Here is a 25,748-nt window from a genome sequence, read left to right on the forward strand (position 1 = left end):
GTTGTCCGTCCGTCCCTTTCTTGTGAATACAAAGAACTAAAATTTATCAAAAATGTATCTGGAAACCGTCCTTGTCTTTAAGTTTATGCAGCAACTTTTACTAATTGATCCAGTGACATTCTTCCCTTGTTGATGAAAAGATAAATAAACCTTTCTTTGAGCAATCTTGGCCTCCTTTCATTATGTAATAGCAAATATTCAACCATAAGTATTTCTCTGTTTAAATATTGAACATGCTGAGGGCAGAGAATGTTAGAACTACCTGAAAAATGATTTGCAACGCAGGAAAATTTCATTTGACATTTTGCAGAAATGGACAAAGAGTTACTGTCCAAACTTGCTCATTGTTGACAGATTACTTAAATCCGTCAACATCTGGGTTTCTGAGAGGCCCGATCCAGGGCGTCCTTTACAGTCTGCTCTCATGTGATTGTTTACAGGCCCAGAGTGGGGACGTATTGATTCTGTCCCCCTCTTCAATCCATTATCAGGCCTCTATCGGGACAGCCAGGAAGCCTGCGGTCATCGGATTTCCCATTTTTTATAAATAGGTTGGATAAGAGCCACCAAACTTTGCTATTATAATTGGATGGTCTCTGTGTCAGAGTTTCCCTTGTGAAAAAATACTCAGCGCTTTCAATTGATTACATTTACATTCATATATAGTAGAAGTTGCTGTAGTTATTCCAGTATATTCATCATGGAGCAATGAGTGACTCTTTAAGTCCTGCTTGGTGTCTTCATTACGCATTGCTTCATAATGACTGTGCTGTTGCTAATTCTAGGGGTTTGTGTTTCTTGGAAAAATCAATTTTAGTTATTCCTTACTGCTTTGTTCTGAAAGGAAATCTTTAAACATATATTTTACATGCAAGGACTTCTCCGCTTATATACCTGTATGTAAGTATTGAATTATAGGCACTTGGCAAATATAGTTTAGCATAAAGACAGATATTTCAGCTTTCTTTCCTGAGAGCCACCAAAGACATGAAAAGAACCAGCAAATCTCAAAATAACATGTTAATAAATGAACCATGTATGGTAATTCTTTCATATTTGTGCATGAATTAATCGAAAATGATAGATGTTAATTAATTAGCATTATCAAACCCTTATGATAAAGACGTGTAATTGTCGCTTGAGGACATAAATTTAATTAAAGAAGCACAATTAATAAATATATAGAACATTAGACAATTTAAACATGAATCCACATCTTGTCTATCGATGCATAAGGCTCATAATGGTATATCAATATATATGTAATGTAGGTCAGCACTATTGTTTATCGCCAAAACAACAACATACTTATTTACCCTCATTTGTAAGCTTTGCAATGTATCACCACTTGTAGATATGACATCGTAATCGATGCTGGCGTCGATAGAGACTCATTACAGTATTATATTTATAAGATACATTTCCCAGATCTCATGGATCGACAGCTGTGGGAATCTGCAGTGAAAGATAATCAATTGGGAACATACTGTATCTGTGGTTTCACTATCACCCCACGTCAATATGCTCACTGTAAGCGAACGCCCATTATTTTCGAATCGAGTTGCCATGTTAATATCCCCTTTGTGGAACCCTGCTTCCAAATGTATTTGTTCCAATTATTCATGAGTGCATTCATTGCGCTGTTAGAGGTGCCATGTCGTTGCGTGGGTCCATCATTCAAATCTGTTTGTTTGAGGTTGCGTGCTGCGGCGACTCCCACTCACCCTCCCTCTTGTGCAAGTGCAGAGAAAATGCAACAGATTTAAGTGGATTTCTGAAACAATAGCTTGAATAAATTGCAATTTGAATAAAAGTGGATCCAAGCTGTGCCGCGCTTGTTTTAAAACATTGGGCCTATGATTGTGCGACGGTAATGAGGGGTTTTAATCTGTTATTGTATCTTTTTCCTTCCGTTTATGTTTGATGGTGCGTTCTCATTGTGTTTTTCAGCACGGTTTATTTCAGCTTTCTTTCCTGAGAGGCACCACAGACGTGAAAAGAACCAGCAATTCTCGAAAAAAACATGTTAAACATCGGTCTTTTGCAGTCCATTGACTTGTCCATTATTTCCAACTCTGACAGGTAATGACTTTCTTAATGCATCTCTTGTGTCTTTCTTTAGGGGGCTGTGAATTACAGCAATTGCACCAAAATGGCTTCACCTTGAGAGCACAATAGTACTCTTGATAGTTTTATAACTGCAAAGGTACTGAATCAAATAGTCTTTTCAGTGCCGAGCGATGCAAGGAGCAAAAATAAAGTACTGACGTCTGATGTTTTGTAATGAGTGTGTAGTTAGTAGTGTGGTCTTCAGTAGTATAGTTACTTACAATCTGATTAACTCTGACACTGTAGACACTTGTGATGTCAATGGTTACCTTGGTATCTAGGGGAACAATCATGAAAGTGGTATAATTCTCAACTAATCTCATACAAAATTAATACAGATTATTCTTGCGTACATACATGTAAACCGTCTACAGATCAACACCAGACATCTTTAAATAATGATGAAGGTGCAGCGCTGCACAAAGATCCAAAGACAGATAGAATTAGAAGAATCCTCATTGTTAGATTTGTACGAGCGTATGATGGCCTCTCGTGCACAGACTACACAGTGATGTGCCTGCTGATTATTTTGTGGAGCAATGGTTCTTTATTCTCGTAGCCTAAACAACCGAGAACCTTGTGACTCATCTCCAAAATGTCAAGTCTTTCAGTTTGTGTGTGTGTGTGTGTGTGTGTCTCTGCCTTGAAGAGCTCATCAAAGGCCACGTTTTTGTTTGGCACAGATGTGACGGGATACCCTTCAATTTACTGAAAAGCCCGACAGAGAGGACAAAGATGTGAAGCTGAAGAATTTTGTATTCTATCAACTTTTAACCCCTTTAACCTCTGTACTTTAAAATAGTTATCTTAATATACAGTGATAACAATTCTAGTTAATAACCTATACCAGACAATAGTCCATGCAGTGATCATTTAGCTATAACAGCACAAGAGGAATCTGGAAAGGTCCGCCCTGTCTGCTCGGCCAGACAGATAATATTGTGTTTTCCTGAGCGGGTCACGGTCGGTCAGCGTGAGTCAGACACAGTGCAACACAGCAACAGACCTCTGCTAGGGTCCATTTCCCTTCCGCTCATCTTATCAGTGGATGATAACACAGATCAGACTCCCCCGACATCCTTATTCGAGGCTGTCAAAGTCTCCAGGGAGATTTATCGTTGTAAAGTATTATTGTCCGATTCATTTTAAGCTCTTCGGACTAAATTGAGTAGAATTTCCTGTGAAAAGGTTCAATTTGTTGCACAGACTAAATGTTTGGAAAATAAAACACCGCTGTCAGAACTGTGTAGCAGCACTTAGCAGAGACAGGTCTACCAAGTCCAAGTGTGTTTTACTCTGAAGCTCCGTGAAACTAAATATCGATTTAATGGCTGGAGTTTGTTGAGCAGAAGTGGTTCGGAAAACAATTTCTTGTGGTTTTCTTTCTAAAAATAAACAAACTAACAGATAAAAAGCAAGAAGGAATTAGATGTTTAGTCATCATCACTTTTCAGATTTGGCTCCAGGCTCCACTGCACATCCATTTTGAAGAAGTGAACCCCCAATAAAATAAATCAGCAAGTCATTTCAGAGTTTCTGTATCGTGCTTGGTTGCGTCTGACTGTGTCGCACAGCCCTCACTGTGATCATTATTCTGCATTTTAAATTAAAGCAACTTTTCTGATACATTTTTCTTTTGCATCCTGCAAAACACCGACGGAGAAGAGAACCGAAAATAGAGTTAAACTGAAAAGATTATCGAGACAGGAAAAGAACAGAGAGGTAAAAGAAAAAACAGGATTTAGAGCCAAATAATTTGCACATCCACCTTCCTCTGACAGAAGTTCAGCTGCAGGATGATCACATTTGGCCGCCAGCGCTTCACTTTGTTTGAACCGACTAATGGAAATCAATAGACGGTATAAACAAAACAAATGTGGAGGGGGGTGAAAAAAAAAAGTAAAAATCAGCTTTAGTGGCGAGGTAATGATGTCACTAAGTGGGCTGTTGTTATTGCACTTGTTCCCTGAGCCACTTGACAGTTTTTGTTGTCTCTCTCCTTTTCAGTAACAGTCAGCAGATGAGCATCAGGCTGAAGTGTTGTTCTGCACATTCATTGTTGCGAAGTGTGCAAAGATAAAAGATTTTTTTTTAAAAACAGTCCCCATTTGGTGCGTTATGTAACTCACACCCAAACGAACAGCAACTCAGCCCATGTGTCAGGGAGCATCTGTGGTTTTTACTGAAATATTCCAGAATTTTAATGGAACTCTTGATGTTATGTGAATGATTTCAAATGCGTTACAAGCCTGAGTAGAGTGTGTAGTCAAAATAATTTATAGATGATGGTTCCTCCTAAAGCAGCAAGTGAGTGGATCACAACTACAGATTGGAAGCCCAGCCTGGAGCAGCTTTACTGATAATGAGACAGAATTTGTTGGCTGGAGTGATTACACTCACATGTTGTGTATGTCGAGCCGTTATCTGGCCGAGGACAGAACGTTTTACACCCAGCTAATCCTCTCCAAACCTATTATGGTCTCCTTTTCAATCATTTCTACTTGAAAATGTGTTCGCCTGTCGGTGTAGAGCTCAGATACGGTAATGAACCAAACTTTAATCAACATTTAAAGACCCATTAACTTTCTTTATACTATATAACTTCATATTGTTGAGTCTGTAAAAAAAAAAAGGGATAAAATTAGTTTAGACTGATCTGAAGAGAAAAACAGACGCAGTGTCAGTTATATCACTGATGAACAGTTTTGGGTCGTGTGGAGATAATGGTGATGACCGTGTCCCTAGCTTCCCCTAGAACAACGCTGAATGCCTAGAAATATTGGAGTCGCATGAAACTGTGATGCAATTATACAATTATAAAAGACTATTATCAGCATATGAGCACATTTGAAAGAGAAAATGAGCCACACAATGAAAACCCAAAAGCACCAAGCAGCAGGGGCAGCTGCGCCACAGAGAGAATGAAGTCTGCACTGGGCAGGGGGGGGGACAAGATTAAGATGTTTCCTCTTGAGATGCCTCCTGGGCACTGACTGCAATAGGCTGTGTGTGAGTTTGTGTGAGACATTAGAGGTCATAATCGAGTTGGGCTGAACGAGGCCAATGACCAGGGCCCGATGACTAGAGCAAAAAGGTCAACGGCTGGAGTTTATTGGGTTGCCGTTTGGAAACCCTGCAGGCTTTGACCATTTGCAACAAATCACTTCCGACAGATAAAGCGATCAGCTGCTATTTGTGGAAGCGTAACATTTACTTAGAAGCCATGAGGTTGTAGGTTCAAGCATCAGTGCACGCGTCGAGCGGCCGTAGCTCAACAGTTAGTGAAGCTAGACTCAACACCGGGGACATTACACGCTCGCCAGTCGTTTTTCGAAACCCGAAAACAAATCTTTTAATCTTTTTTATGACTCCATTAATGTGCCAGAAGGACATGAAATCAAATAATAACAAACTGTAAGTCTTACCTGACATTCATTACCTGAGACGTGTACATGTGGAGGCAGCCATTTACCCTACAAATGACTCATTTCAGTGTCCTCTCTGTGGCTCTGCCCGACGCCACTTGAATAACATGCACTTGTGTAATCTAAGCTATGGCTGCGCACTTCACAGAATGAGAATTGATTGAAATGAATAACAATATCATGTGGTGAGAAAAGGACAATTAAGAGATCGATGGTCGGTGGGAAGTAATGTTTGTACGAACAGTTGTTCTAGAAGTTGGTTGGGTGTCACTTGACGAATTAGGACAACAGTTGTTCCACTAGATGGAGCCGTTTGGTAAAGACTTGACATTACATGACATTATTTTTGTGCGTTGGTCGTAAGTTGTACTGATAATGGTCTTATCCAACATATGAAATAATTTAATCCTGCATTACTGGTTTTGATTCTGGCCACTGGGGGCAGCACAAGTTGTTATTCAAGCATGGTAGCTAACAGTTGCCTTAACGATCCACTAAGATCACAACTTAGTCTCTAAGTTTATCCAAGTGCTCTGTAGTGTTGGGCAGGTAGAACACTATCAGTCTATCAGTGTGGTAAAGATAACTTCCTGCCGCAACCGAAAACAATGGAATTACCAAAGCAATGAGCCCATAGACGTTATTATATTCCACGGAGCTGAGGAGAATGGCAGTCTAGTGACAATTGACCCCTTTCACATCAGACGCTGTAATTTCATCCATTGATATTATAAAATGAGTGCAGCTTTACGTTCCTCAGCAAAGCCCTAAATTAATTTAAAAGTTCTGACAGTTGCGTTTTCCCATAAATGGTCTTCGGAATAGTCGTTTCACTGCCTTCATCAACAAGGAAAGAGGAGTGTGCTTATGTAGAGACTGAGCTCCCCCCCCCCCCGGTTCTACAAAAACAGTCGTCTGATTTAATGTCCTGTAAAAAAACAGGATTTATTACAAGACTGTAGAAAAAAGGGTCAAGTTGTGGACATTTGACTTCAGAGACACTCAGTGCAGCCAGCGAGGCTCAAGAATTACTTTTATCTGAACAAACAACGATGTATTTAATGTTGTTGAAGAATTATTAATGCACTTTGTGACAGGATTTTCTCGCCTTGCCCCCGAAGTGCTGCTGCCTGAAAATAATCCTTTCTCACGCTTCTTGAATAATTTATGAAATTTAGTCTTGATTTCTGGATTGTATGAAACAAGCAGCAAGGTCAGTGATGAAGTACCAAAAAGTAGAGGGGGGGGGGGAAAAATGACCCTCCATGAATAATTGAACATGTTTGAGCTGTTTGAATTTGTGTTTCTGACAAGTATTTATAACGCTGACAAAGCATTCAGAGTCCTGGTTAGTCGGTGAAAAACCAAGCCTGAAGTCCAAGAGAGAAATCTAGAGTTATTTTCCTTTCAAAGCTACAGTACGTCAGTGGTATTATTATTACATGAGACCAGCTCCCTATCAATGCTAAGCCATCTTTTGTCCTGAGATGTGGACAGATCTCGGTACTCTGGTCTTTAGTGAGTGTTTTGTCTCAAGTTAGTTAAAGCCAAGATCTTTCCAGCACTGTGAACCTCCTTGAGACAGATCTGTGTCATGATTAAAGGTGAACTGCTGTTTCTGTCATTGAAAAGGGGCAGAGCAATTACTTACAAGCTGTCTGTGGCTTTGCATAGTTCATTAAAGATACCGCCACCAGTTTCTCTATGACATTATCCTAATTTATTTATTATATCGATATTTGACCGCGGAGACAGCCAATTATGCTTTACTTCTGGTCTGTCCGACTCAATTTAATGAGTAAATCAGTTTCCAAGAAACACTTCGCTGCACCGTATGCTTTTGTTCCAGGTCAGTGAAGTTAATGTCCACAGTGCAAGTGACCGTGTGACAAGTCAATGTGAATCGTGTCTCTCTGGGAGCTGGCAGACCCCAAATCACCATCTTGGAAATGTGTGGGAGAGGAACAATTCCTATTAATAGTCCCGATGTGAGGAAGCTTTTGATTTGGACCTTATAACTGGCTGGAAATTAATGTGCAAATTCTACTTGTTGTCTTCCAGAGCTGTCACACGACCATTCCCTGCGAAGATGCTTTGACTCTGCAAACAAACTAAGTGTCCGCCGGTCAACGCTGGTCCTGTGGCACTACACAAATGATTACCTCCGCCAAGGTGACTGTGCTTTCATCAGCATTAGTTTGCTTGCTAGCAGGATTGCGCTAAAACTACGTGTCCTTCTTGTTTTTCAATCACTGTGTCTCAACAAAGGTTATATTTGTGTTTTGATCCACAGGTGTTTGTTACCTCCTGTGTTCGACAATGGGACAAGAAGAAGAAAGCCCCACGACAGGTAAGGGTCGTCAAGCTCTGGCTCCTGCATTGAAGGTCGTTAAGTAAATCTGAATTAGTCTGATGTGGATTTCCTTTCAAATTACTCAGTAGTATTTAGTGTCTTAACTGCTAAAACAGACAAAATATCCAAATTACAAAATAGTAGCTAAATTAGATTGTTAATCTGTTTTCAAAAATAACGTTGGTCAACACATGCAGATGTCTATTATGGCCACCAGAGGGAGTCTAATAACAGGTACACCCATAAATTAATAAATGTGAAATGGCTCTTAATTGGTAATTTTATTCATCCGTTTTACTTTGAGATTTAAATGAGGCAATATAATCAAGTTATAGTAGATAAGAACAAAGACTATTCAAATAGCCTATATGCCTAATGTCAAATTACCATCATAGTCTTAAATGAAAACCCCAAAAATATTTGTAAATTTCCTTTTATTTGGTACCTTATACTGGTTTACAACTGAACACACATCCAAGCGGTAGTTAAAGTTACAAATAATTTACAGGAAAAAAAAATATCGCCTTACATCTTTACTGTACATACATTGTCTTATGTATATTTTGCAATGTACAATCTACATCACCTAAATAGAAAGAACATATTTACAAATGTCAAAATAGAATAGGAGAGAAAAACAACCTCGAAACACAAACCAAATTACGTTTTCTTTTATGAAATTTCGTTTCAAAATGCCTCGGTGTAGAGAAAAAAAGGAATAATAGTAAAAAGGATGAGATTTTAACCCCAGTAAAATCATTATAAAAAAATTTCAACTGTATAGTTGAGACACAATAGCCAAGAGTGGCAGACAGTTGTTTTTTGAGTAATTTCAAATATCAAGAGGCTTCACCCTCCGCTCAGCTTTGTATTATTTATGAAGACTTTTCTCCACCTTAATTCTGAGTCTATAAAGGAGTCAATGTGAACCGAAGGCAGAAAAAACTTCAGTAGCAGCATTGATATTCTGTTCATGTGATAAAAACAAATCCATTCGTTACACTCAGGCAAACGAGAGTCACTGCGCGCAACATGGAAGTTAAGCAGAGCCGGTAATTAGCCTGGTCTAACTTTAATCTTTTTTAACAGTGAACGTGCAGCTTTCTGAGTAAGACTGGGTTATTACTGATCGCTGAGGAATAAGTGAGCGTGAACTCCTAATGAGACAAACATCTCTGCGGCCACCACCGTGCCTCGTTCTCCCAAACAAGAACAAAAACAGCGTACTGTGTGTTATTGGTGATGGTCTGAGTACACTGTGAAATGCCTCAGTGGGGGTTTATCAGGGCCGGTGACTCAGCTCAGGACTCGCACTTCTTCCAAGTTTGCCTGAGGCTCTGGCGCTGACATAATGCCACTTAATGAGATGTCCGAGTCCCCGAAGGAGGCCGGGATTGAAATGTTGCTCCTGTGTCAGACCTTTCGGAGTCGGCTCCATCTTTTTATTGCCTTGTGAATACAGAAACATGTCTGAATCTGAAAAAAATGGAGATTGTACAGATGGCATTTGAAGCAGCTACCCCGAAAAATGTGCTGGATTGCTTCTCTGTTTCTTTCCATCGATTGACTCGTTAATTCTCAGGATCTTTGGATGGAACAGTGAGGACCGAACAGAAATACCCTCAGAGTCACACTTCTTGAATAATTCGACATGGTGAGCCAGTCTCTGGCAGAAACGTCCTGCTGGGATCAACAGTTCAGTGATGAAGGAGTCAATGTGGCGTCCCTTTTCTTCTCAGCTCCAGAGTGTGCAGGCCCTCCTGCCGACCTAGAGCGTGCTGCGTTCCCACTTTGTGGGCCGTCTCCGTGGCAGTGATGTCAATCTGCGCGTACTTGGTGGAGCTCTTCCCTGTCAAGACACAAAGATATTTTGTTGAAAGATGTTTAATTCAATATTCATCGCTGGAGTTCAACTTTGTCTTTTGGTGGCAAAAAGTCTAATCATCAGACTAATCATTTCTTCCAGCAAAATGCAATTATTTGCTTTCTTGCAGAGTCATGTCAGTAGGATATTATACAATTGTGATGCTAAGCTAACCCTAGCAACTGATTAGCTTGGCTCTGTCTCAAAGTAATGAATTCGGACTAGCACCTCTAAACTCAGTCAATTGTGAGATTATTTCTTGGTTGTTGGACATACAGGTTTTAAATTAAAGCATTCAGATTTGAGTGGTTCTGATACTCGTTTAACTCACCACTAGATGTCACTGAATCCTTTAATTTACTGGCTCCAGTCTTTCTTTGGGTAATTACATCAGTTGTCAAAATTCAGGATATCAGTAATGTCACTGTTCTTTTATTTTCACACCAGCAGAGTTCGCTCTTTGGGCTGCAAATAGTTGCTACAGTGGCTGAGACGTCTCTCAAATGAGCCGTCGTTTGTGAAAACACGGACAAACCAGTCGCTGTTTTATACGAGATGCACCTTTACTGTAACATCTCAAATAGACGACTAGTCCTGTTTTTTTACAAACGACGGCTCACGTAACTCTTCTGTTGTGCTTCACTTGCGTTGTTGCTTTTGCACTAATGTGATTAAGAAAATAAAACGACAGTGACATTGCTGAATCGTCTTTTAAAAAGTCCAGAATTTTGACAACTGACAAATTTCCCAATAGAGTGACAGAGGGTTCAGGGGGAAGTGGATCTCTGGCCTCGCTGCCAACATGATTGCTTGAAGTACGCGACCGGGCGTCACCAAGCAAATCAGAATATGCAAATGAGTCAACTGAAGCCTTTAAAATTCCGCTCATGCACTTGTCTTCCATATGCACATCGCGAGCATTAGCATAATTCAGTGGCCTTCCTTGTGTGAAATTCAAATAAGCAAGACGTCAGGGTTTAATCCCAGCAGCATATGAATATCAATAAATTCACATCCCTACATTGTGGCCTCCTGCTTGAATTACGCCTTTTACAGTTACATAAAGTGAAGGAAATCACAACCAGCTCCTCACAACACATTATCAGTCCCTTTAAGAAGGATCCCATTGGAGCCAGTGAATCCACAGCTGCCATCTGAATGCCCTGTGACACCCCTCCCAGGTGACAGATTAATGAGCGCGTTCGCGGGGATATAAACTGTATCGCTGACATCACATGTTAACCTCTCTCATGTCGGAGCTCCTCGTATTCCTGAGGGAACGCACGGTAATGGGCAACTTGTCTGTCAATTACAGCTCGTTGCCGAGTCTCCAATGACAAGATCTCAGCTGTGTTTTAGTGCGACGACGACAAATGGAATTACTTATTCTAGAGGCTTGGTATCGATATCCTGGTTAATCTAAAATTGGCTCTTTCATATCTGTCTGCATGATTTGAACCAAAAAATTCATTAAATGGAGAATTTACTGGTTCACAAAACAGTGCAGCTCAGAAATAAGCACAAAGCTAAAGTCGTTTTACTTACAATTTAACATTTTCATTAAAAACCAAATTTGAACTTTAAAGATCACCTTATAATGAAGTGCTCTAATTAACAGGTCTAAATGAACTGACATAAAATTATCAACCATTCATAAAGACACTAGCCCATTATGTTAGCTGTTAGCATTCTTTAGTTCCAATGTTTTAAGTGATTGATGTTAAATGAGTTTACGAAGCTTCCTCTCATCTAAAAGTATTTTTCTCTCCACAGGTGGTGTTTGCCTCCCTGACTGTCCAACATGGCCGCTGTTTGATTGAAGCTAAAAATGCTGCACGATGAATACACTGACCTCGAGCAGATCGTTGACGTATTAAAGATCAAACTGTATGGAGATCAGACTTACTGTGAGCTGGTAGATGTGCGACGGGCCCTCGGGGGCCGGGCCCTGGCTCCTGCAGCTCCAGCTCCATGTAGTTGAGTTGCTTCTTCGATGTGGGACTAACGGGAATATTCACATAGGTCACACCTTCGCTGCAAGGCCGCTCTGGGAGAAGCGTCTCAGGGGGGAAAACGAACACTGTGCAAAAAAATAACAAATTGAGACAGTAGAATTATTGAGCTGGAAATAGAAACGTTTAAAAAAAACAATGTGGTTGCATTCAGACGACTTTTCCCTCTGATGGATTTTTTTTTAATGATTTCAGATGCTCAAGTAATTTAGACATGAAGAATATTGTCTTTCGATTCTAAAAGCTTTTGTCAGCACATAATCACAAAGGGGAAATTCTAATGCACAGAAAACATTATCAAATTGAAAATGCAGCGATTTCTCAGACGTTCTTATGGACAACTTTTGTTGTGTGTCAGGTCCAAAGTACTTTAGCTGTTTTTAGCCATACAAAGAGATTCAAGCTGTGGTTTGTGTCTGACTAAACGGTCTTTCTTTTGTACGCCGTCTTATTTTCAACAACATCCTTTTTTTAAAAGTGATTTTGAACGACATACGTTATGACTTTTACCAGTTTTCAGACGACATACAAACCTATGAATAAAAACCATACTATGGAATGGTGTTGAAATTTTTGTACAAAAAATAAATCATAGTCATAGTATTTCTGGGAAAGCATCTCTTGCACTTTTCTTCGAAACATTTGTTTGTCATGATGACCTTAATTAAAATATAATGAAACAATAAGGCTCATATCATTATAACCTTAATCAAAGCTGGATGACTTCCCCTCCAGGCTGAGCAACTCTTGAGGCTCATATGTTAATTAGAGTCATTCAAATACACACAGTAGACATCAGCAGTAACACTGGAACACTGTATCCCACTGAATTGCCCCCGAGGCTCATTATGTATAATTAGCCAATCGGCCCAAGAGATAAATTATGAGATACATCATAGTCATTTTGTGCTGTGGGGCAGTAAAACGCTAACTTACTGCCCTTTTAATTAATCCATAGAGTTATTTGATTCATGCTGCTGTAAACTGTGAGCAGAGCTCCATTTCCATTATCTACTCTGTTTTTTTACAACATTCTGGCCCGATGTAATCTTCAGCAAACATCCTGGTTTAATAAACACAAGTTATTTTTATGTCTCTGCCCCGCTGACAGTCAGTGGCATCAAGGTTTCTGATCGTCTGTCCCATTCATGTGAACATAATATTAAAATGAAAGTTTTGGTGGTTCAAAGGTCGAAGTTGCAATGACCTCAAAGTTGAAAGAATCTACTTTCCTGACCCCGATGGAAAACCTCACAAGGTCAAGGAAAGATGTGAAGGAGAAGCCATAAGGAGTTAGGAAAGGAGAAGAAAATCAAACTATAACTACTAAAAATTCAAAAAAGTGCTTCCATTTCTCCATAATTTGCAACACTACAAACTCAAATTCCTGTTTAAAATCAGTAAAACGACACTAAAAGCTTTATACATTAGTGCAGAATGTACTAAAAACAGGTTTAACAGTAAACTGATGCCAAACACAAGTCAGACGTCTAGACTGATCAAACACTGCAGTCCAAAGAAAAAGGTGTCAAGTAAAACTAACAGAAGTAATGTTGCCTTCAACCATCGCTCTTCCTGTCAAACAAACAAATTATAGCTCCACTGGTGCCTGCAGTGAATTTGCTGTGTAATTTATACGGCTTGATAAATGGTTTCCAGTGACACCAGGAAGCCCCGGTCGGCTTCACCTGTCATAAAGCTAAAAGGCAGCTGAGATAAAGAGGCACAGTGGAGTTCACCGCTGGCAGCGTAAAAGCTGCTCGGCTCAATATCTTATTGATGCAGAATGAAATATGTTTGAGTTCGATCATGCATCTTCCAATGTGTTTTTTTTATGCCTCAGCAAAGACATCTACAAGCTTCAATAACAAGGGAAAGTACACTCGAGGAAATATGTGAATTCTTCTGTGACTAATGAAAAGATATGAGAAGATAAACTCCCTCTCTGCAGAGCATTGATACGAGTGTTTATTAGCGATGTGAGACAAATAAATCAACACACTCTTTGTATGGATTAAAGAAACTGGATCAAAGATTAAAACCTGTGTGGAACAGATATTAAATATTAAGGTGCGGTGGTCACGTGCTGCCAAAGATACATTTCACATTTGGTGAGAATAAACGGGTTCATTAAGTTTAGGCCTCGTTTGGACTTTTACCAACATTAAAAGTGCTTTAAATTGACAAACCGCTCTGATAGAACAGCAACGAGCTCCTTTAATGATCCTTCTGCTTCCCATTCAGCTTCATCTCTAAGTTTACGAATGCACAAACTAAAACCCGACAATCTCATTTGATTTTAGGAATAATAAAATATTCAAAAACCCACCACCAGCTCACACTATTCACGTCTATGCAGGACTGTGAGTGGATTAATGGCAAGCAGTGCACTAGGGCTGATTTATAACAAATACAAACATTTAATCTTGGGGAAACTTATTATACGATCTGTTCAGATTCAAAATATAGAGTCGACTAATTTAAACAGAGCGTTTGAAGGAGTTTGCCTTGTGACCCAGCAGAGGGCGCTCTGAAACGTCCCTCTCAGGTTGACCTATGGAATGAAACATTGACCTCTCACGCTAGTAATGACATGTTTGCTACAAAAATGGACGGCAGCAAGCAAAGCCCTCCCTCTTTGAAGCATTCTGGGTCAATGGCAAAGTAAATAACAAGAACAACGACGACTCGCCAGCAACAAACGTGAGGCGGTGGAGGCACCACGGGCGACCGGAGAAACCTTGAGTCAACAACCTCAGCTCACCACAACATCGTAAAAATGCCATCACCGATGAGATGGCGTGCAAGGAAGGGCACGCTTCCAAGCTCATTCGAAGGGATTGCGTGTCCTTTCAAATTTGCCCCAACTTGATTTATGGTTAAAAGTGACGGCCCCACTCTGCGTAAGCAGGATATTCTCCTGTCGAGCTCCAGCACAAAGCGAACCTGACGTACAGAATAACAACACAGAGCTGATGTGAAGAGCTGGGTCAGAGCTTTAACTGAGGTATTGACGGTTGAAGATCAAAGAGAATATCTAGATCACAAAGAAATGATTTCTAAACGATCCCTACAGCAAAGAGAAAGAAGTTCAGAGCGAGAAACACTGATGAGCTCAACTCTAAAACACAAAGGTTATTTTACACCTCTACAGTTAATAAAAAGGAAATTTATTCCATATATAACAAACAGTCTTGTGTCAAAGTCGTATTGTAAAACTATAAAATACAGCACAAAATACTGTATAGCCTGGATGCATCTTTTCAGCTGCAGCTCGTTCAAATGCGTGATAATCTTCAACATTTGGGGACAAAAGATTTCTTCTGCTCTCGCCTCTCGGTAAACGGCAGCAGCGGCTGCAGCGGGCATTACCCTCGGGACGCACATACATCAGTGAGAAGCAATTAGACGCCAGCAGAGTCTCCGCAGGTGCAGCCTTTAACAACGTCAGAGGCCTGATGCGTAATTGATCCTGCCAGCCCCTGCCGAAGAGTGGTGTTTTATAATGGCTGCCATTACAGCCGTGGGCTTTACCCACAGCTCCGAGGCTCTCTATTATATACTATTCAAAAGCCTCCGGGGGGCGTTAGAGGCCGAGCTTCGTGAGCCAGACCTCAACCAAGTCAACTGCTTTTTAAGGGGAACAAGGGTCAGCTGTGTCTTCAGGGTAAGAGACCTGCTCCAGCCGGTTTTCCACCTGTTTTACTCTAGCAGGAAGATATTTTTGCTGCAGAGGTGAACACACGTCTGATGGAACCTCAAAATACCAACATTTCACACACGCATTATTTCTACAACACATTTACTTTGCAATGTCGTTTTTAACTGTCAAATCTCTTTTAGCAAAAGTAAAACCAAAGGCCAAACATTTACTTCAAGTCACACCTGCCAACAAGAACTTCACTCGACCAGCACTGTCCCTTTAAAATCCCATCCTCCGTGCAAGACACCAGACCCGCCAGCAGGAGTCGCTGTTGCAAAGACAAAAGCCATAATCCCTCACTGACAATCAATTGTGTTGATTGGTTTTTAAGTGATGACGTCAACAACTTGTGCACCGAAATTTTCAGAAATCTTCCTAGTTTCTGTTCTGGTTCGAGGTGCCGTTTATGAGAATCTTCCAAATTATTCCAACACCACGTGAATGCACATCTTGCAATGAATGAACCTGAAACATTAAGGAGTTAAGACTTGTACCACCACGGCTACAGTGTTACAAAGTTATAAAATCATCCTTCTGAGCTGCAAACACTATGAAATCAGGAGCTAATGTGAAGAAATATAACGTCACAACACAGTTTCAGCTCCAGGTGCCATCACGCCTGCATCCTCACAACTCTTGAATCACTGGACTTGGCCTCGTGCATGTCCCCGTCCATTAACGGCCTGCTGAGGCGAGGTGACGGGAGGGAGGACATGGCGGCCGAGATGAGCGTGCAGCTACATGAACCTGACTGATGGGTTTGGTGCCACGTTGTGACAGCTGCTGGGACTTTGTCGAGCAGGTGTGCATTAGACTGAGGGCATGTTTCTGGGTGTGTGCGATGCTTAAGTAGCCAAACGTCCCCTGACAACTCCCCTCTCACCAGCGCAGGTATCCCTCCACGCGTCACTGCACGCTCTGCTCCGTCACATATCTGCGTTTAATTGGCTGTTACGTAACTCGGGTTTATGGAGAGATGAAAGTTCTGCTTGGCGCGATGAAGAGGAAACGTCGCTAAACCGAGCCCTTTATTCTAAATTACATAAATGACTGATTCCTGCATGTGAGTCACCTGGGATTAGCTCTGTGAATTTAAACAGTACAGGGCAACAGCTGTCTTCTTTATAACATATAATATTCTACAATGACCGAACACATAATGCTTTGATTCTAAGTATTTCATAATCAAAGAACTGAATAATTATTCCACCTGTTAAATCTAATAAAATATTTAACCTGATTTCTAGGTAGCGACCTTTTCTTCACCATAAGAAAAGACCACAGCCTGAAGTGACATCTCCTTGCTTGAAAGAATTCATATAAACACAGCTATGGATGAAAATATGAAAGCAGAAAATATTTTGACGAGAAAGGTCTCATTCATACACATACCTCCGAATAGGCCCTTAGAAAACCACAGTTAAATTCCCTGGATCCACATTTTTATTTGGATCCACATCAAATTGCACACACTCAAAAGTATCCGTCCCCTCTGAGAAATCAAGGAAAATGTTTCACAATGTTAGGAGAGAAAAATAGTGAAAGAAACTAGAATTATCGCACTGCGGCTGTTTGCCAACCCGTGCAGTCAGTGTAACCTTCACCTTTGACAACTGAAACACATGAGGTCATTGTGACCTCGACCTTTGACCACCAAAATCTAATCAGTTCATCCTTGAGTACAAGGGAATATTTGTACCAAATTTGAGCCACTGGCTGTCGCCGGTGAGGAGGCATAAGAATCCTGGATCCATGAGTATTTATAATCCTGCTAACAAATGCAGACAAAAACATGACTCGATTGGCCGAGGTAATAAATTGATGGATCATACAAATCAAGCAAAGAGCAAAGTCACTTCCAGTTTACCTTCAAAATGACATAATGGAGTGCCGACTTAATGATTAAGTCTGAAAGATTAATCTCCCTCTGCCTCAGAACAGACTCTGCATCGATTCTACCAACAACAATGACTTGCTTTCATTATCACAACTATCAAAAACACATCGAGTTTAAAATATCTATTTATTACCACAAAAATAGATAGATATTTTTCCCCAGTTTTAAAGGATTTACACCTTCAATAGACATGCAGGGGAAGTCAGAAAGACAAACTAATAGTCTGCAAACATAAAAATATGGAATAAATCCTCACTCTCACCCTTTGAAACTCTTAAACTGTTACTACTACACACTGCTTTCAGCTTAGTTCTACAACATACATTAAACCAGGACTAGGCTCTGTCCACATACACTAAAACTCATTTTAACTGAACCTCAGCAGCTGTCTACACTATGTCCACGCAGCCACTTCATGGAAATAACTTCCTGTCAATGTCACAGCCCATTAACCTGGATTAGGTCACGTAAACATAGTGTGTGTGTGGGTAATGTTCCTTCCTCAATCTGCTATTTAACGACCCTCGTTTTATTTATTCCTTCATATCGGTTCATACACAAACGGGTGATGTGTTCGTTTCAAGTGTATGAGCCATCAACTTCTAATTCTGTAAATGGTTCCTGTTTATTCTATGACGCCTCCACAGCACTTATCTAAAATGGTCCATTGAGTAGAAAATTTAATCCATTTTGACCCGATTGTTTATTAAACTTAAAACTAAAGAGTCTTTATTACGTTGTTTAATGTTATGACGTCACCCACCTTCCGTCTCTTGATGGAACCTCTGCTGACCACAGCTGCCCATTAACTCGTACTTCTTTCCCCCTGCCTGAAACACACACACAGTTGATTTTAATTTGCAGTGAGTGAGTTTGTTACATAAGCAAGTGATGAAGAATGTCTCCTCGACAGTTCAGAGGACACGTCAGGAGTATTTATAGACAGACGCTGATATTCAGGATTTAGTCAGAGCTCAGAGATAAACCTGGCACTTAGAAACAAGAAATACCTCATCAATATGGAGGCACAGCCATGCAGCCATATTGTTTTCGCTGTGCACACAAAGGGATTCCTCGATGGGACCGTGACAATCATAAATGAAAAGCATCAGAAGAACGATGCATATTACTCCAATCAGCAATGCTAACTTTTTTATTATATGGCAAAAAAGCCATTTCACAATGACGTCATCCTAATAGGAGAATACTGGTTGTAGACGTTAATGTATTATTAATATATATGGTCTATATAAGGTTAAGATTGTGTCCATTGTCCGATCAGATTCAGAGATACTTCGGAAGAAGCATTTTTGAAATATGCACAATGTCATAACTTCTTCCCAGTGACTGTATATAAAGATGGACGCCATGTCTCCACTTCCTAACGCTGGCGTGAATTTATACGTGAACAAACATCAGTGTGATAAGAGTTATGGAAAAAGACAGAAACCATCTTTAAGAAAAATGTATTTGACGTGTACTTTGATGCTATATATATATATGACCCATGTCCCATCTGCTAACATGGAGAAGGCAGGGTTAATGGCCTGTACTGCAGCCAGCCACCAGGGGGCGATCAATGGCCTAATTTTTAGGTAGCTGTCATGTCGTCCATCTTTATATAAAGTCTAAGGTACCTGCTGATGCTGCCCCTGTATACAGAGGTGTACATTCTAATATTTAAATTAAAGCTAAATGCTGAACTAAACCTCGTGGAACCACTTCTGTACTTAACTTGTAGAACTGTAAAGCCCATATTCATAATTCTTATTTGCATCATAGATTCTTACAATCTGTACAATCTGTACTTACTGGACAAGACCCTTTGAGACCTAAAATACTGAGTGAACAACATCCCACTTGTGGCTCTTTCAATCAAGCTGCTTTACAACCTGTTCTATAATCTCAATTAATTGGTGTCCCTGTGATATCACTCCTCAACCCCCCCCCCCAAAAAAGATTGAACTCATAGCACGAAGAGTTACCCAGTCAACATGTGTGAGCGGTTGATAGCACAAGGCGGATTAGAGAGTTTGGGATTGGCGTACCTCGGAGTTCCTCTCTGGCGCCCGATTCTCCATAATCTCATAAGCAGGATCAGCTCGGCGTCTCTCCTCTCTGCTATTAAGCCTTTTGTCTGGTGGGACAGAAACATACAGTGCGTTTTAAATATGTAAAACACTGAAAACAATTTTGTTGTGGCTTTTAAAATCCATTTTGTTAATCAAAGCAAGAGATTCCTGGTTAATGTCAAACAGACACATCAGAGTTTTCATGCTCAGAGATCCAACATGCTGCAGACAGTCACCTGACGTAAACACTATAATCTGACTAACACCGAGTTTTATAATCGAAAAAGTCTTTATATGATAAAGTAAAACATCAGCATAGCGTTCATAATCGGACAATTATGTCAGGTAAAGTGGCATCAACATTATAAACCAAGTGATGGTGGATTTTATAATGAGACACTGAGGATGAGAAAATTGGAACTACTGTTCACAACTCAGAAACGCGGGATTGTAAACATATTTCCTCTAATTTGATTGGTCGGCAGATGTGAATAACTCGTCGCAGCAATGAGCTTTAGGATGTAAAATGTCATCACTACATCCTTTGAATGGAATTTTATCATAATTATATAAGAGAATGTTTGTTGCAAATTTGAATAAATTCCCTTCAAGTGTTTATATATACAGACGTGTCAGACGGGAAGACTGGCGCCATTTAGTCAACATCGTTTGAGGATAAAGATTAAAAGTTGAAAATATCTTTAATCATTTATAAATGCTAGATCAGTTATAAGCCATTAATACTTCAGCTGTGAAAAATGTGGTAATAAATCCATTAAATGCTTAAGAAGTTTTATTATCCATTTATTATTAAGGGCAAATAGTTAATCATTAGTTGTAACTTATAAACCCTTTATAACAGGGGCCTTATTAGAAAGTTGTGACAAAGTTTGTCATCTGAAAAAAACAAATCCAATCAGTCAGTCAGTTCATGTCAAAGCTCATATACATTAATCATTTTGTAAACTTTGCTTTCAGATCCACCAAAGAGCAACAAAACAAAAAGAAACCACGAGTACACAAGCAGTTTATTAAAAAGAAAAGACCAGAGGAAAAGTGGGTTTTTATTGATGACAAAGAGCAGGAAGAATAAAAAAAGAGAAGAGACTCTTCAGAAGGAGCCAAGAGGAAACGGACGCCAGAGGAATCGTAGACGCTTTGTTATGAGCTGAAGAGGAAACTGGTAAAGAGGCCTCTTACCTTCAGTGGCCACTGAGCGACCATTCATCTCCTCATAATCACAGAGCCCGTCCACGCTCCGTGATCCATCACCGTGACCTTGATGGAGCGGCGTCTCGTGAACAGCCGCTTCATGTTCGTGGCTTCTCTTCAGGTGCGGCCCTGATGGAGAGCTTTGGAATGTGGGAGCGTTCCTGAAGCGAAACATTTCAGCAGGGACGACTCGAGGAGGAGGGTGGCAGTGCTCTCTCCGACACTTCAGACAGTTTTCATAAATGACATCTCGGCCCTTCTTCTGTGGATCTTGTACACAGCCTCCACTTGGTGCCGGTTTGAGCTCGTTTCCAAAAGCTGGGCTCATTGATTCATACAAGTTCAGTCTGGTTTTCTCAATCTTTGCCTCAGGCTGCCTGTCCGTGCCTGGAAAGCCCAACAGATCCGCCAAGAGACTGGATAACTTCTCTCTCCCTTTTATTGGCAGCGGTGACTCCTCGCTCGCCCCGTGGAAGCTTCCTGAGCCAGAGGAGACCTGCAGTTTCTCCTGAACCGCCTTCGCTGTAATGCCGAGTTCTGAGGCAGCGCTGGGTCTGCACGCTGATTTGTCAACACTTTGATCTGCTGGATTGAGAATATAATGTTCCGGAGGCAACAACTCTTCAACACACTTTGATTTCTGTCCAAAATCATGACACAGAGCTGCGGCTGCTGCGGTTCGTCCAAAACATGCATCACACCTTTTCATGCATGCAACGTGCACAGGATTAGTTCAGCTACACTTACCTGTTACGGCAGCTGTCACTGAACCACTCGCAGGAATGCACGGTGTCCCCTGTGGAATGATCAAGAAAATACACTCATTAGATTCTTTCTATAAAAACTAGAGCCTTAACCAATTTATAGGCCTTTCACAGACGATCACATCAGCATTTGTTGGACAATAAAACTTTTATTTTACACAATAAACCACGCAGAAAAGATGTTCATTTAATTTAACATTTTAAATTTCTTATTTCAAGTTCTATATATATATATATATATATATATATATATTTGTGTTTTCTTCTTAATTATAAGGTTTCTGATTAAATTGTTAAATATCAAACCTCAATTCATTTTGTTGTAAGAAGGTTTTGATAATGGCATTTGGGGCTCATCTGTGCTCATCTGTGTATTTACTGATCCGTGTCTCAGCCAGGAGCCGACTTGTTCCCCCGAAGATATTAATCTTTAAAAACAATTGGTGGCAGTTATGTAGCTTCAATTTCATAAAAGGTTTAACTAATTTCCTTAAACACATGTGCACTGCAGAGCTAAGATGAATGCATCAAGAATAAATCATGCATTTGTTGGGGCCTCTTTTCAGATGTGGATTTATAAACAGATTCATAATAAATATCAGGGCCAATATTCATTGTGTTGATGCAACATGTCATCCAGAGCAGTGATGTGGCTCAGTGATGCGTTTAAATAGTTTCTGAACAACAATGAAGCGTCATTTCAGAGAAATAACATCTATCAGGCTTTGGCTACACAGCTTTTACTTATTATCTGGATTTTTAATAAGAAAAGAGATTTTTGTCAAATGTATAATTCAAAAACAAGGTCACCACAGTGGACTGCTTTATTTCTGAGGTGTCATTAATGTCCCTGAATGTCCTGTACACCACTGTCATGTGACCACATCCATTACATGACATATTCCAGTGTTCCGCTTTGATTGATGTCTGATGACAGTTACAGCTAAATCATTTACGATAAATATAATCATACATTCATAAATACATTTTGAAATGTGTTTCCGGTTTAATATTTATAGTTTTGAAGTAGCCCTTTGACTGTGAGCCATTTAAACACCACACGGGGGGGGGTTTGTGTTGCTCAGGGTGAGATGTTCCCTCCCACACTGATCCCATCTGATCCATCAGCTCCTCCTGTTTAATTGAGTTCACTTAGAACTGGCAGAGGAACAAAGAACAGATACTGCAGAAATGTACCAAATTTACATGATGAACTAGATGCACCACCAGCAGATGGAGCTGTAGATGTCACGGCAAGTATTCAGTAGAGTGACATGAAAAGAGCTGGGTGTTTAAACGACCGGGGTTTTCCAAAGAAATTGAACATATATAAACTATACATCACCACAGGCACCAGTAAATATAAAATCAATAAAAGCAAAACACCAAACTGTTGAGACATAAAACTGCACATCTCAAAATCGTTAGACCCCCACTGGTCTATACTAAAATCTAATTTATCTTTCAATACAGTTACTTAATGCAACTATAAGACACGACGATGAAAGCAACAGAGGAGTAATTAGTTGATTAGTGATTGTAAGAATTAATGTGAAGCTATTTAAATAATAAATTAATCATTCAAGCGCTGCTGTGACAATTTAATTTCCCTTCATCCGTCCGTCCGAGAAGAAAAATCACCATCACCCCGGAAAACAAGACGACTAACCTCATAACTCAGACTGAGGCCCGAACAAGAAAAGCTACACATCATAAGCCCATGTTGCATCTTGCTTTAAAAAACAATTAAACTCAGGTAATATTCACTTCAGACTTTACTAATGTAGCGCATTTAAAAAATATAAGACATAACCATGTTAAGCAATGAATAGAAGGTGTAGGAAGAGAAAAAGTGAAAGTCACTCAGAGGTCTGCCTGTGCTGTCAGGTTGGCGGCTGAAACGCTAAGTCGCTAAGACAGATGGGCTGTGGGACTGTTGTGACATCGAACGCAGAGCGGCATCACCGTCAGCCGGCACGATACCGCAAAGGTCAATTGACAGCGAGCCACGGAACAGATGATACAGTGATGATAAGGCCGGCTCGCACAAGCTGCTACTGCACGACAGCAGGTTACACAACAGAGATGTTATTTTTCAAGTTTGAACCCCCCCAAAAAAATAAAAAATGGAACTACAGCCGTTTCTGCACACGAGCATGTTTTTACTTTGTAGTGTAAAGTAGGGTTCACTTCATTAACAGTGCAGGTCATCATGTAGAGTAGAACCCTGATTGAGTGTGTAACCCTCATACGAATGTTCGATCCTCTATGGGTATAAGCCCGACATGTTTACATTTGGAGGAGAGCGTCAGACAGAGATCCAGGTTATTTTCTGTAGCACTACAAACGCTATATGAGGAAATGGTAAATGCTGTGTGTTTATAAAGTAACTTTTTCTAGTGTTGATGACCATACCAAGCTCTTTACATTAGAGCTTTTGCCACATTCATACAGTGCATCTATTAACAGGACACAGACTCTTTGTCCACATATTTCTAGAATGGAGGATATGAGAAATGTATTCTCAGTTCTTTATGTAGTGTATATTTGTGCATCATGTGTTAATATTCAAACGCTATTTGTCAATTATCCTTGTTTTCTATTGCCAAGGTTTATCATAAACAGCCATGATTAATCAGTGTAATTTTGGTAATAGTTAAGAGACAAATAATATATTAAATAAAACAAGAATTGATCAGCATGTAAACAGAAACCTGGTCCAAACCCTATAAGATCCCTTCCTTCTTACCTTAAAGCCACCACACACTGAGCAGATGGCTACGATGGTTTTGGAGACAGATGTGACGGAGCTGCAGATGTGGCAGGAGTCAGGATGTTCACTGGAGGCCACCATCTTGTTTTTACTCTCCTCTGAGTGTTGGCTCATTGATTGTTTGTCAGTAGTTTCTGAGTCACGCTCACAAGTCGTGACGCTGCTTTTATCCCCCTGCGCCGACTCTTCAGAAGCGTCTTTAGTTGGTGTGGAGGGTTCCTCGTCTTTGGCGCCCAAGTTTCCCTCTTGTAAAAGATTCCTTGGAGAGTCGTGCAGGTACCTGAGTGATGTCGGTACCTGGTACTCGTGTCCAGGGACACTGGGGCAAGTACAGGGACTCAGGTCTTGAGTCAAGTGGGGAGGCAAATTGAAAACAGAGCCAAAGTCGTCCCCAGAGGTGATGTCCAGGCTGCCTGTGTAGGAGGAGAAACTTCCAGAGTACGAGGAATGGCTGCCGGTGGCGATACCGCTGTCAGACGAACTCTGACGGCCGATTTCCTGAAGCTGCCGCGGGGGCTTGGCTGGAGGCCGAGTTCCAGCCCCCTGACTGACTGAGAGCTTTTCCATGCTCTGCAGCGCCACTTTGGCGGTAGCATGGCTGACGTTTTCCGTCGGGGCAGAGGTCGGTTCGGTCCAAATGGCCAGCCGGCTGCCGATGCTGCAGTCCGATTGGCTGGTGTCAGAAGTGTCGGAGGAACCGGATATGCTGCGGTCGTCTCCTCCAGCAGACGGGCAGTACGTGGACAAGGCTGCAGAGGAGGAAGACAATATAATGAAGTTTTCATCAGGGATGCATATATCAAATTGTTTGTCTTCCGCCACAGTGATGTCAAAACTGACAAATCAAGTCATGTGAGATTGTTTTATTTACAACAATATTAAAAAGAGTTTTTGGTGTTTAGGGCAGACACCCGTGTACGTCAACATGTTTGTTACCTGTGCTGCTCCTGTGAGAGAGCATGCTCAGTCGCTTCTCCAGCTCCTGAGTCTCGTGGTTCAACTTCTCCTCCACGCTGGTCTGACTGCCACTGGTATCTGGATCCAGAGAGAATCAGAAACACTCAGTAAGTTCAGCCACAAACATAAAGAAAACTAATCAAACCAAGCAGTGATGAGATTTACTGAGTGCTGCTGCTGTCGCTGAGACGTGGGGGCAGACGTGACGCAGCTGAGGGTTTTGTTCTGCGGGGACACAGCTGCGACAACAGCCTCACTTACTCCAGATAAACGCGAGGAGACACTTTAAAAACACAAGGGTCTCACTCATCTTCATGTGTCATGAAAACAACATTTCAGAGACGAGAACAAACGGCGCGTCAACAAACACGGTTGAAGTGGTGGTGAACACTGGATGGGCGGAGAAAAGGGTCACACGGGGGAGCACCTTGCAACACTGCAGGGTTTATTAATAGCGCGGCCACATGGCTCTGTTGGTACGTGCTCTGCTGCCGCTGGTGATGTGAGGGGATCTAATGTAGCTCAGACCGCCAAGGTCAGCTCTGACGCCAGATGGATTTTTTTCGAAATCCACCAGTGTCTGAAATATTAATGTGATGCAGGTAAA

The 25,748-nt window shown here is 40.8% G+C and overlaps 1 protein-coding gene and 1 long non-coding RNA gene across 4 annotated transcripts in view; one reads left to right on the plus strand and one right to left on the minus strand.

Moving 5' to 3' along the window:
• Positions 1-7,593: 7,593 nt before the first annotated feature.
• LOC124851349 lies at positions 7,594-12,084 on the plus strand. Its single transcript, XR_007032392.1, has 3 exons — positions 7,594-7,706; positions 7,828-7,884; positions 11,525-12,084. It is a non-coding gene; the product is annotated as an uncharacterized LOC124851349 (long non-coding RNA).
• The window catches only part of LOC118102287 (protein Dok-7), a 32,088-nt gene continuing 14,644 nt past the window's right edge, over positions 8,305-25,748 (minus strand). Inside the window, exons 6-13 of one of the 3 annotated variants that reach the window (XM_035148378.2) lie at positions 25,121-25,219; positions 24,161-24,933; positions 21,395-21,443; positions 20,636-21,229; positions 19,412-19,500; positions 18,127-18,193; positions 11,658-11,831; positions 8,305-9,736 (exon numbers count right to left, since the gene is read on the minus strand). In XM_035148378.2, the coding sequence (XP_035004269.1) occupies positions 9,600-9,736; positions 11,658-11,831; positions 18,127-18,193; positions 19,412-19,500; positions 20,636-21,229; positions 21,395-21,443; positions 24,161-24,933; positions 25,121-25,219 (1,982 nt within the window). In that variant the 3' untranslated portion in view covers positions 8,305-9,599. Of the gene's footprint in view, positions 9,737-11,657; positions 11,832-18,126; positions 18,194-19,411; positions 19,501-20,635; positions 21,233-21,394; positions 21,444-24,160; positions 24,934-25,120; positions 25,220-25,748 lie in introns of all 3 variants that reach the window. The other 2 variants (XM_035148377.2, XM_035148379.2) reach the window with 2 other exon arrangements.

This window comes from Hippoglossus stenolepis, chromosome 23, assembly GCF_022539355.2.
Source record: "Hippoglossus stenolepis isolate QCI-W04-F060 chromosome 23, HSTE1.2, whole genome shotgun sequence".
NCBI lineage: Eukaryota > Metazoa > Chordata > Actinopteri > Pleuronectiformes > Pleuronectidae > Hippoglossus > Hippoglossus stenolepis.